This window comes from Triticum urartu, chromosome 3A (assembly GCF_056163025.1).
Source record: "Triticum urartu cultivar PI428250 chromosome 3A, HENAU_Tu73, whole genome shotgun sequence".
Lineage (NCBI taxonomy): Eukaryota > Viridiplantae > Streptophyta > Magnoliopsida > Poales > Poaceae > Triticum > Triticum urartu.
The window spans coordinates 78,810,410-78,823,018 of record NC_141875.1 but is presented as its reverse complement, the minus strand read 5'-3'; the positions used below and the strand labels follow the sequence as shown (position 1 = coordinate 78,823,018).

Below are 12,609 nucleotides of genomic sequence, written 5' to 3'. Positions count from 1 at the left end.
AAGGAGATTTTCATGTCTGAGGAAGCACATATGAATAGTGATGAGGGTGCAAAAGGACTAGAGACCAGGGATCAGTTTGTTGTTCTGCCCAGGAACACTCCTCCAGTTGTGTCTACCCCTCCTTCCGCTCTAGCCACCTCATCCACACCGACAGAACCATTGCAGATGGATTCATCTCCACTCCCATGACACGCTACCAATGGTGCGAATGCCTAGTCTTCATCTCCAACGCCCGTCGACAATCTTAGTCTTGGGAGCCATTTAGGACTCTTTCTTCCTTTTGGTATCTTGATGCCAAAGGGTAGAGATGTCATAGATCTTGACTAGCTTCAAGCGAGAGCTGCTTCGATCTTTGCTTTGATTACATGATATTATGGTCATGGGAGGATTTGGATCCATAATTAAATGGACACGCGGTGACATCTGCCTTTTTGGAAGCAACCTCAAGCAAGTGCAACAGAAGGCAAGCTAACCTCTAGTGAGACCATCCTCTGGTACCGGTGGGTGAAGGAATTTCTTCACTTAGATCCATCCGGACTCCTCCATAGCAAGATCCCCCATTCCACGGAGATCCATTCTTGTACAACTAGGATTTGTAAACTCGATTCATGCTTTACTACCGGATCGTGATTTGGATATTCATTCGTATTGTTGTAGAGAACTATGGTATTATTGAAAGAAAAAATGCAGAAGTACTGCATTATTGATCTGATTCCCTTTTACTCGACCTCTTTGTTACACATTTATGCTCCTTCTAATATTTGTGATATCTATTCAAGTCTCAGCAATAGATTATAGATGCAATTGTAAAAATTAATTTCGGTGACACAAAATCATGTGACGGCTCAAGAGAACACTGCATTGCGAAGAGCCCGACTTCAGCGATATGAAATTGTGTGGGGACTCGAGGAGAACTCTATTATGAATGGTTCGATTTAGGGATTGTTTTCAGACTATTCCGTTACCTTTTAGTTGGAAATAGGTTGAAAACTTCAATTTTCATATAGGTTGAGAACTTCAATTTTCGCATTGAAAAGCTACAAGTGTTCAGCTCCACAGCCTGATACGATAGGAACGTCCCAACCAAAATTACAACTGTCTTTTTGTTTTGCGGGTACTAACTGAATGTCCGTGTCTGTTGCTTGATATTTGTTGCATTTTTTGGCATTTTGAATATGCTCCGTGGCTTTCAAATAAGCATAGCAATTTACTGAAATGTCCTTGATCACTTATAAAACTAGTTTAAACACTTTGTCAGATATGCTCAAATGCAAATGTTGTATCTTGTTCGACATTGAGGCGCTTGTGAATTCATTCTTGTCTGCATGTTTCAACCATGTCCGCCTGATACGAATAAGGCAGCGCATGTTTTAGCTAGGGATGGTGAGCTTCCCTACTTTTTCTGTTTTCCATGATGTTGCCCCTGAGCTCATCCCTCAAACTTTTTATGATGATTCTCTGGAATAATTAAGTGCCAGATGTTTTGGAAAAAGAAATCCCGGTCGTACTTCAAACTGTAACCAGAAAATTCATCCTTGAACAGATCTGTGCCATAAATCAACTCTATATCCAAACACTGGAATCAACTGGAGAGACGGAATGGTTCATTGCTGAAGTGCGCGCTCTCGAGATGAACACTCGATCTGGATCATCGTCTCACATGGTACTACCATGAAAAACCCACCACAACACGCCCCGCAAGTAAAATAGGCGCATCAGAAATTTAACCTCTTAAGAATTCGACAAGTTCAGAGGACGGTGCTATACTAGATAATGACTTCCAGGTGTATCAGTGCATCTCTCATTGTGAGTTGGTGATAATGACTACAGTTTCAATCCCAGCAATTACCTGCTGAATGGGCTACCTGTATGGATTTTTCCTCTAATTTATGTAATTCGATCTGTAGCCTCTGGATTGGAAGCTTTTCAGAAGAAACAGTCAACTGTTCCCACCCTTTTAGAAAGATTGAATAACTGACTCGGGAGAGACGACAATCCATAGATGAAGCCCTTCGATAAACACTTGCATATGCACTATGATTACATGATGAACTAAAACGACCTGCTATCATCAACATTACAAGTTGCCTTCTGAATCCCTCATCTGCCGATAAACAACCAATCATCCAGCCATGTTCTCCCTGCCTCAGAAATCACTTTTGTGCCCAGATTATCAGAATGATGGAGAGGGTAATAGTTGCCGCAGTAGTGAAGATGGCCGCCTGCACATAACAAAAAAATTGCAACATTCAGCACAAAACTTGCTGTAACCAGAACTATTTCAGAAAGCTTATCAGGACAGAAGAAGAAAAACTGCAAATGATGTAAAGAGTTGCCAGCACGACCACTGTTTAGTAACTGAAACATTAGGAACGACACTCGATGTGAAGAACAAGTTTTTCAAGGTAAAAAACTTTTAGAAGGGCTGCACACTGGTTTGAAACCTAGCTTTGATGTTTCCACATGCAAACAATGGCACATAAAAATAGAAAATAGAAAATATACAGATGGGGTTCGTTTTCACATATGTGCATTTTCATATAAAGGATGGAGCAAACGGGATTAAAACACACCTTGACTACAAAAATAATCAATCTGTGAATCAATATGGTGACAGAACCATCAACACATCTGCAAATCAGGTTGCATGATGGTTTACATGCATGAAGAAATGACTTTCTACAGGAAAACTCTTTTGCTTTCTGTACCTTAGATATGGTTTGTCTATTACACTACTTTGCATCTATGAGTTGTTTTCTTTCAAGCTACATTAATTATAGCAACATGCTCAGGATTTACTGTGGAAGGATAACCTACCGCAATAGCAGAGGCAGCAAGACCCGGGCGCTCTCGGGGATCCCTATTGTAGTACTTGCAGCAGTAAAGGGTCGTTGCATAGTACCAAAGCAATGGACACAAGAAACCTAAAAGAAATCTGCAACCGAAACATGTTTGATATTGCCAGATGCAGAATTTGAAAACTGAACTGAAGTTTGTGTGGATGGTAAGGGATTCTTACGAGGACCATCCTATTCCGCAACCAAAGCAAGGAAGCCGTCTCTCAAACCTTGCCAGCTGCGGGTTCTCTTCATCTCTGAGTAGGGTGTACTTGCCAAGACACCCTTGACAATGGCAAAGATCATCCGAGCTTGCTGTGCAATGCCAAGTGTGATTCAGATTAAGAAGTAATCATATAAACAAAACTCAAATAATGCACATCATGATCAAGCTAAAGCCCTAATAAACAGAGAAAAAACTGTAAACTCTGAATCATAATTAGGTTGAAACTTGATGATGTTTACAACTATAAAGCTACCACACATGCCAACATGATGTAATAGGAGTTACTGGAAAAAACAGTTTATTTTTACAATGACAGGCTGAGGGTTATGTTCTGCTGCATAACGTAAGGGATCTAGCGGCAAAGGAAAACTTAAGTTTAATTCAAAAGATAGATACAAGGTTGGAAAAGCAGTTACCTTCTCCCATTTAATCTAGAGCTGCTTAGGGAAGATGCAAGCTTAACACCAAGTTGTTGCAGATTGCTCCTTGCTGGAATCAGCTCAACAAGTCTGATCCAAGGAATAAAACAGAACAATATGCAGCTTGGCACATAAATCCTGCAAGTGCGTCAGATTGGTCAGCTTGCCGCATCGGCGAGAAAATTATATATACAATGTAATCTCTGTATAAACGCCCATATCAGACAAGTTGGTGGGGACAAATGTTGTGAGCAATTGCAAGTATTCTTTCATGGCAAAGAGAAAAGTAGTGACCAGCAGGTGCCATGTCCAAAATTCCAAACATAAGCATACAGAAGTCGGCGGTACAGTGGTTCTTTACTCAGGAGAGCATGTAATTCCGAGCTATTATTGTTCTCTGAACTCTAATGCTCCAACTCTCGTTAGTAGAACACAAACAAATCTAGACGAATTCATACACTGCGGCCGCGCTACCGGCCGCCTCAGATCGGTCTCGCGCGCTGAAGAAGCAGCTAAGCTAGCCAGACCAGACAAATCGGCAAGAGCACCAACCATTCTACCACGCAGCAGACGGACGAATCCGCAACTACCTCGACGGGGATTCGGGTTTCGGTCGCCGGCCGCCACGCAGCAAAAGGAAGAGGCGACCCGCGAGACGAACTCCCACACAAATCCATATCAAGATAATCCAATCGGGATAGGATAGGGTTCCTTACCCGCAAAGAGAAGAAGCCGATTCGCGCCAGCCAGGTCCGCGTCGCCGCCGGCGGGGCAAACCGCGATGGGGGGAGGGGAGAACGCCAGAAGAGGCGAGAGGGGAGAAGAAGAGTGGACACGAGGAGAAGGCCCGTAGTATTTGTGTGGAAACCGGTAGGGCGCCGGTGCGGGTCTCGTGCACCTACCGCCACGTTATGTGAGCCAGACGATGGATGGAGACACGAGGGCGGCCCTTTTTAACACACGGATAATGACCCGTTCGTCGTCGACAATAGATAGATAGAAGAGGGGGGAAAAGTCCTTTTGTGTCAAAATACCACGTTATATTAAAAACACATGTACCTTTAAAACCGTGGTTTCATCAAAAGACGACCAACGTCACTCTCTCGTGGATTGGGAGACTGTCTACCACCAGCCCCAATCCCCTTGTGGTTTGGGCATCACCGGCCAGGCTCAGTGGTACCCTCCGGCGTTTATTGGATTTGGCTGCAACGGACGGGTCATGACAGGTCGTGGATGAGCTCCAAGCTTCCTTGCTCTGATGCTGATAATCGACGACTTCATTGTTTTGATGATGACAATAACCCTCGGCGACGGAAACAAGGCCTTATTTTGGCATGGCAGTTGGAAAAAAGGAGGAGGCCTTTCGCTAAAGTTACCTTGAGCTCTTCAATATCGTGTCGCTCAGAGGTTAGTGGTTAGCAAATAGATTTTGCATAGAAATTGAATTAAGTCGGTTGCAAGAATCAACATGTCGACACGGATCCTCCTGTCCATTGACTTGTGTTAACCTTGAAAGAGATCGTCCTTGACCGCCAAAGGTGTGTTTCGATTATTTACCTCTAGACCCCTTCCACGGAGTACTCTCTCGGCTCAGTCTATAAGCCACAATTCCATAGATACCATAAAAATTGTTAGCGGAAAAGGATGTAGAAAGTCCCATCAAAATCAAAGTAAAAAAAAAACTCGGGTCTCTTCCTTCATCGTGGATCCTCTAGCTATGTGTGGTCGACTAATTACACATCGTGCTAAAATTGCCTTGGGGGAGGGGGTTGAATCCGCCAACCACCGATGCAAAGAATTTCTTTTCATCTTCGAGGTTTGACGGCTCGTGCACATTTTGATATTCAGCTACCAATGGTGTCTTTTAACACCGCCACTATCATAAATGTCCGACGGGATGTCATGATGTGCCAAATGGATAGGGACATAAGCACAAGTACATCGGTCATATCATCTCCTTCATGTAGAATCTTTGGAAGGGGAAGAAGCGGCACATCTTCAAGGGCAGGAGAATGTCATATGTTCTAGACGTCCACTGCACCTTTGAGGGCATCACTCACGTGGATTCCCACCAAAACCCCCGCGAGTGTAGGGTGTGATTCTAGGGTTTAGACATATTAGGGAAACTCTAACGTCGTGCACCAAAAAGGCCATAAATGTTTGAACCATGCGCTCCAGATACCTTTTGTCATCCAACATCATGCACCAAATGTCTACAACATGATCCAGGTGTCTGAATTCCCCAAAGTCGGTACCAAACCAGAAGGGGTCCGGATGTCCACCTGGCTCATTTGTGAGGTGGACTACATTTCCTCACACCTCATGTGCTTTTTCCTCTAGGTCCATATGGCCTACCCTGCTGTCCGGATTTGATGCTTATCTGATGTCCACGGTTGGATGATTGGCTCCCCTATCTACGTACACGTCAGGACGTGCTTGCGGGCATTTGGTGCGTTTGTCTTGGTGCACACGGTTAGAGTTTGCCCTTGTATAACAAAATATGGCCACATGTTTATACATACTTTTCTATTCTTCTGATGGAAAAGTAGCGCTCCTAGTGTCGGTTGTTCGAAAAGAATAAGTCCTACACTTAGGGAGAAAATGTTGGATCACGTGTGTCTCGCTATCTCAGCCGCTCGGTACACAAAGACATGAATACACTGATGGTCATTGAAGTTGAATCGAAAGCACACTACGGTCGTTGTACTTCTGTGTACGCTCATTACGATCACTACGCCTTGTGGTGAGTATATGGTCACTAGCTCAGCGTAGAGCTTTGTATTCTGCTTGGTTGACTGTTCAACCTTTTCAAGTAAGCACCAATTGACTGGTCAAGCATGCATACATGGTAGTCGATTACACCACCACTCTGCCTATCTGACTGGCGGGCGCCGCATAGATAGAGAGAGTGTAGTGACGAACTCCCACTTACGCATGATTGACAGGCCAATGGTGCTTGTGTGAAAAGGTTGACCAGTCAACTCAGTAGAATACATAGCTCTATGGTGAGTTGGTGATAGTATAATCACCACAACACATATTCAATGACTGTAACAAGCGTAAGTACGAGGACCGTAGTGTGCTTTCGACTCAACTTTAAATAAAAAAATAGAAAGATGGATCACCCTCGGTCTCTGCATCAACTTCAATGGCAGTCCGTGTATTTATCTCGTACGCAAAATACTGCCCTTTCGAGATGAACAAAAGTAGCAGGGTGTTTATGTGCAAGTTTTCTCGTCTAGTCATTTGTAAGTTCCTAGAAAAATTCTGAAAATAATTCATGGATGTGTCCATCTGTGTGCTCCCAAAAGACAAACTCGGGGCATTTACACAATCTGCTTTTTGTCATTTCTTCTTCTTTGTCAAACTCATCTAGGCCGTGTTTCCCTTTTAAGTTTGCACGTTGTCATTGTGAAATTATGATAAGATCAACAAATTTGATTTCATGCCAAGAAAGCATGTGCTTTGGTTTGAGTGTAAGACATGGCATGGCAGCACATGGGATGCCTAGCTTGATACCGGCGGCGTTTTTGTATCCGAGCGTGGTTGCGCATGGGAGCACGTTATTGGCCCTCCACGGCAAAGGAACAAGACAAGGCAACGTTTGCTTGGCCGCAACTAGACGGATAGATACAGTCATGCAGATATGGCTAAGATAAGTTAGTGGCAAGTTCATGTGGGAGCACCTGACCGACTGACTTATTCAGACACTTGCCGATTCTCTCTACAATTATGTGCACGGGGAAATATTATCATCTTGGACAAAGTTGATGAGAGTGAAATTTTGCAATTGTCAGCGATCTGAAGATGCGGTTTTGAATTCTTTAGTCAGATCAAGCAGCGAAGATGCTCATTGTCTGCACTACTACTTCGCACGGACGTGGTTGCACGCTATTATGATCTGCTAATTGCGTTACTGAATAAATTCTGAATCAAATACTAATGCTTGCTCGCAACAACGGCCAGCAGTTTGGAAAATGCATGCTCTTATTTATTTATTTTTGAATTGTCACCGTGAGAGGGATAGCGATCCCTCCACCTGAATTTTATTGCTAAGTCACCACTACAGTGGGGAGGCCCTCATTTTTACAAACAGCAACGCACACTTAGAAGGGGAAATCCAACAGAGCCTAGACTAGATCACCGCATCAACGCACGCACCCATGCATCAATATCCTCGCGATCCCATGGACGTAGCCGCTCCCGCCAAAGAACAGCATCCTCGCGACAGCAGCTTAGTACCCGGTCTAGGGACAGCACCATAGCTTGGAAAACCACACCGTTCCAATGCTTCCATAGGTGCCAGCAGCAAAGGAGGACGAAGGTGCCCGGAGAGACGTCTCCAACTGCTTCTCTCACATCCAGGGCGGAGAGCCGCTCCACCGATGTGTCCGCCATGATCACCACACCTTCCACGGCGCGCCAAAACTCGCGCGCGAATGGGCAGCCAAACACCAGGTGGTCCGCAGTTTCCAGCTCCGCCGAGCAGACGGGGCAGCCGGCCCCCGTGCGATCAACAATGTTTTTCCGGAGGAGGACATCTCGAGTGTTGATCCGACGATGGACTCGCAGCCAACAGAAGAATTTCACCCGCGACGACGCGCGCGTCCCCCAGACGAATGCAGCATGGGGCAAGAGACGATCGCCGTAGCTTAGGAGGGCGTAAGCGCGGCTCGTGACAAGCCCGCCGGACCGCGGGTGCCCACAGAGCGGCAGCACCCTCTCGTCTACGCCCGGCGTCGCGGGTGCTTCAGGAAGGATGGCGAGAAGGGCCACACGCTCCTGAGCACCAGCCTGGGTGTGTCTTGGGACCAAGACACGGTCGAGCCCCCCTCCCCAGACATGGGACACGGTGACCTCGGCGCTCGTGGTGTGTGAGTATAGCGCGAGGAAGGCCACACTCATGGGGCCGCACGACAGCCACCAGTGGAGCCAGAAGGAGGTTCTTCGTCCATCTTGCACGCGCACTCGGGACAGGGCACGGTAGAGCGGCAGCATGCCGCGCAGAGAACGCCCATGCTCCCCGGCATGACGACAGCATGCTCTTATTTCAATATACTGACACCAAATTACAACTAGAGAGTGTTAATCCAACCTATAGACTTCAAACTCTGCTTATTGAAAATAATCAAGAGGTAGGAACAACCCAACTTACTAACAACAGAAGTGAGCTGAAGCTTAACTGCTAGTACTACTACATGCTTTCTACAGACTACACCATAAAACTATGGAAATGAAACTCCAAAGTAACTACAGTACATGCCATGACACACTTCTAATCTTCTACCATATCTGAAGATTGTAGAAGGCACACCAAAAATACTAGTACTGTAGAACAATGACACAATCCTAGACAGTTATAAGATGCAATTCTTCACCACTCCATAGCACAATTGATCGCCAGATTCTTCTCTTCCATCTCCACGTCATTGCTGCCCTCGAGAAACAATCTTGTACTTGCCAGTAAGTTGTTGCTGCACCAACACATACACAAATCCAACCAAAAATTTCACATCAGATCGCTGAAGTAAGTTCAAACAAGACAATGACGAGAAAATCACAAGGTTTTACCTTCTCCCAGAGCTTGGTGTGCTCCCTGCAGAAGCCGGCGACGACGCCGCCGCCCTTCTCCTCGCGGTACTCGATGCAGAGGCCGCCGTTGAGGCCGCAGGAGACGTGGAACCCGAGGTCGCACCTGGGCTGGGAGCACTCGAGCGCGCAGCCCCTGCTGCTCTCGCAGATGTAGCAGCGCCTGGTGAACCGCCGGCCGGGCACGAGGGAGCAGTCGATGGCCTCGCGCCCGTCCGGGTCCCGGAAGAACACCTCCGGCACCAGCAGCGCGCACGCGATGTGCGCCCAGGCGCCGTCCGTGGTGCGCTTCATGGCGCCTCCCCTCGCCGGGCAGAGGCGGCAGGGCGGGCGTGCCGGCTTGCCCTTCTTCCCCGCGGCGCCGGCGGAGCAGAGCGAGCAGAACCAGTCGCCGTCCGGGATGGACTGGGCCAGCGGGTTGCCGTAGCACGTGGCGTGCACCATGAGGTCGCACCCGTCGCAGAACACGATGGGGTCCGACGGGTCGCCGTCGGTGCTCCGGCACACCGCGCAGAGGATGCCGTCCTCCTCTTCTTCCGCGAGAGCATCTTGCTTTCGCTCGGTCGCCACTTCTTCGTCCTCCTTCATGTGCTCCTTTTCGCTTGCCGGCGCTGCCATTTCAGGATCAATCGCGCGGTCGAATTTCTTGAGCGCTTCGGCTTGAACTTGACATTGTTCGTCATCGACTACATTGGGGGGCTTCTTGCAGTGCAGATAAGTCGTCTGCTCGAACTTCTCGAGCACTTCGGCTTGAGCTTCAGACTGTTCGCCGTTTTCGACATTGGACAGCTTCTTGCAGTGCAGATCACTCGTTTGCTCGAATTTCTTGAGCGCTTCGGCTTGAACTTCAGACTGTGTGTCATTGACGGCATCGGATGGCTTCTTGCAATGCAGATCACTAGTTTGCTCGAATTTCTTGAGGTCTTCGGCTTGAACTTCAGATTGCATGCTACCGACGACATCAGAAAGCGTTTGCTCGAATTTCTTGAGGTCTTCGGCCTGAACTTCAGATTGTGTGCCAGTGACGGCATCGGGGAGCTTCTTGCAGTGCAGATCACTAGTTTGCTCGAATTTCTTGGGCTCTTCGGCATGAACTTCAGATTGCATGCTAGCGACGACTTCAGAGAGCTTCTTGCAGTGCAGATCACTCGCTTGCTCAAATTTCTTGAGCTCTTCGGCCTGAACTTCAGATTGCATGCCACTGATGACATCGGAGAGCTTCTTGCAGTGCAGATCACTAGCTCTCTTTGCAGTGTTGGTTCTGCGGGATTTCTGGAACACCTGATCCTTGACTTCGTCGGGCTTGTTGATCATCTTGGACGCTTCAGCACCATTCGCCACCTTAGGATAGGTGGCGGCGCCGCTTTCAACGAAGCCTTGAGGACAGACTTCTTTGACGGCACCGACGCGAGCCCCATCTGACTTCATCGATGGAGATGAAGAGGGCGGGATGAACTGCGACATCACGCGCTTATTGGCCGGGAGGCAAACCGGGGCCAGAGCAGAAGCGTCCTCCGGGGGCGACTGCCACGGAACACGCTTGTTGGCCTGGACGGAGGGGGCGGCGGCGACGCCCTCCGGGCACGACGGCACCAGGACGCGCTGCTTGGCCGGGACGGCGACGGGAGCAGCAGCGTATCCCAGGGGCGACGGCGCATGGACGCGCTTCTTGGCCGGGACGGCGGGGGCAGGAGCGGCGTGCTCCAGGGGCGACGGGGCCTGGACGCGCTTCTTCGCCGGGACGGCTGGGGTGGCGGCGACGACGCTTCCCGGGCGCGGCGGCATCTGGACTTGGTTCTTCACCGAGACGGGGGAAGGAGCAGCAGCGTACTTCGGGGGCGACGGCGCCTGGACGCGCTTCTTGGCCGGAACGGATGGAATGGCGTTGACGACGCGCTCATGGAGCGGCGGCACCTCGACGAGCTTCTTCACCGGAACGAGGGGAGGCTTCTTGGACGAGACGGAGGGAGGAGGAGCGTTACCCTCCGGCGGCGGGGGGCGCACGTGGACCCGCTTCTTGGCCGGAAGACACGCCGGTGAGACGGCATCCAGCGGTGGCGCATACGCGCGCTTCTTCGCCGGAAGGCAGGCAGGGGCAGGCGCCGCCTCCGGCAGCGGCGGGAGCCCGCGCTTCTTGGCCGGCAGCGGCAGGCACGGCGCCGACCCGGGGTTGGAGCCGACGAACTTGAACCGCTTCAGCGGCGGCAGGTCGCGGATGCTGCGGCCACCGCTCGCCACGGCGTCCCCGGCGATCTCCATGGACGGGGCGGCGAGATTGGACTGGTCTGAGATTGGCTTCGTGATTTCGCGGGGTGGCGCGGAGTGATTTGACCGAGGAGGGAAGAAGCGCTTAAATGATCCCGGCGGAGGCGAAAATTTCCGGGATTGGAATCGAGACAAGCGCGGGGATTTGGGGAAACGAATTTGAGGAGGGGGCGGTGGGAGGAAGATTGCCGGGATGGAGAGGGAACGCGATGGCGTCTCGGGGATTTTAGGCTTGAAATTTCGAATCCGGCCGCGGAAGCGCATGCGGTTCGCGCGGAAATTTGTGGTTTCGTCCATTCGGGGGGCGATTTAGCGATGAAATTGTGCCGGCGCGGCGCGAACTGTTTTTTTTTTTCCTTTTTCCTTTTGAGGGATGGCGCGAACTGGGCGCGCGGGTCGGGCTGGGAGTTTCGTTTTGGGAGCCAGCTTGGTCTCGTGGGCTAGATGTGAATGGGCCTTTTTAAGGCTGCAGCTCCAGATTCACACTTTCAAGCTAGTTTTGGTGTCTCGACAAAAAATAGTTTTTGTTTCTCAAAAAAATAGTCATATAAAGTATTGTGAGGACCCAAATTGAGGACATGGATTTTTGGAACCTGGGTGCAGATAAACCAAGAAAAATTGAAGATGAGTATATCCAAAATTTTTTTTGGAAAAAAAGGCGAATGTCATTCCTTTGAGAAACTTTACATGTGAGTAGAACAGTTGTTCATGCTTGTTATCACCAAAAATATGGAATTGTTTGAGTATTTCTTCTATTTTTCAGATTTCACTCTTCACTCGGGTGCCCGTGCACACATATTCACCATTGTATTTCAACTCACGGTCACATACGCACGCACACGCACACACTCACATTACCCCCACACAAAACTAAAATTTGTGCAAATATGCGTGTGTTTATGTGTGTGCCCGTGAGTGTGCGCGTGTGTGATTGAGTATCGATGTGTCACACCATCACGTGAGTGCACATTCAATGGTAAACCGTGTCATATTGTTATTATGGCTTTAGATCAATCATGTACTTATAGGTTAGGTTGGTACAGCCACCACAAGCCTAACCATATCAACGAATCACGGCTCATTTCATTGAGTTTCAATTTCAGAACTCTCCCGCAGCGATGTTATGGCTTCTTTCTTTTTCATGTCTTATATCTTTCCCTTGTTCTTATTCTTTATCATTTTGCTTTCTGTTTACTTTTAGCATCATCTTTCCATTTCACATTATTTTCCTTCTTCTTCGTTTTAACCTTGTTTTGTTCTTATATTCCATTTT

General features: G+C 48.5%; 2 protein-coding genes across 2 annotated transcripts; both read right to left on the bottom strand.

The window, feature by feature from the left end:
- Positions 1-1,999: 1,999 nt before the first annotated feature.
- On the bottom strand, positions 2,000-4,377 carry LOC125542962 (uncharacterized). The gene is made up of 5 exons (XM_048706190.2): positions 4,199-4,377; positions 3,480-3,620; positions 3,020-3,152; positions 2,818-2,935; positions 2,000-2,222 (listed from the first exon to the last, which is right to left on the bottom strand). Exons 2-5 carry the CDS (start codon positions 3,487-3,489, stop codon positions 2,154-2,156), a joined length of 330 nt encoding a protein of 109 aa, XP_048562147.1. The 5' UTR covers positions 3,490-3,620; positions 4,199-4,377; the 3' UTR covers positions 2,000-2,153.
- A 4,272-nt stretch (positions 4,378-8,649) lies between these two features.
- Positions 8,650-11,659, bottom strand: LOC125542961 (uncharacterized). Its single transcript, XM_048706189.2, has 2 exons — positions 9,054-11,659; positions 8,650-8,956 (listed from the first exon to the last, which is right to left on the bottom strand). The coding sequence occupies exons 1-2, from the start codon at positions 11,631-11,633 to the stop codon at positions 8,909-8,911; spliced, it is 2,628 nt and encodes an 875-aa protein (XP_048562146.2). The 5' UTR covers positions 11,634-11,659; the 3' UTR covers positions 8,650-8,908.
- Between the last annotated feature and the right edge of the window lie 950 nt (positions 11,660-12,609).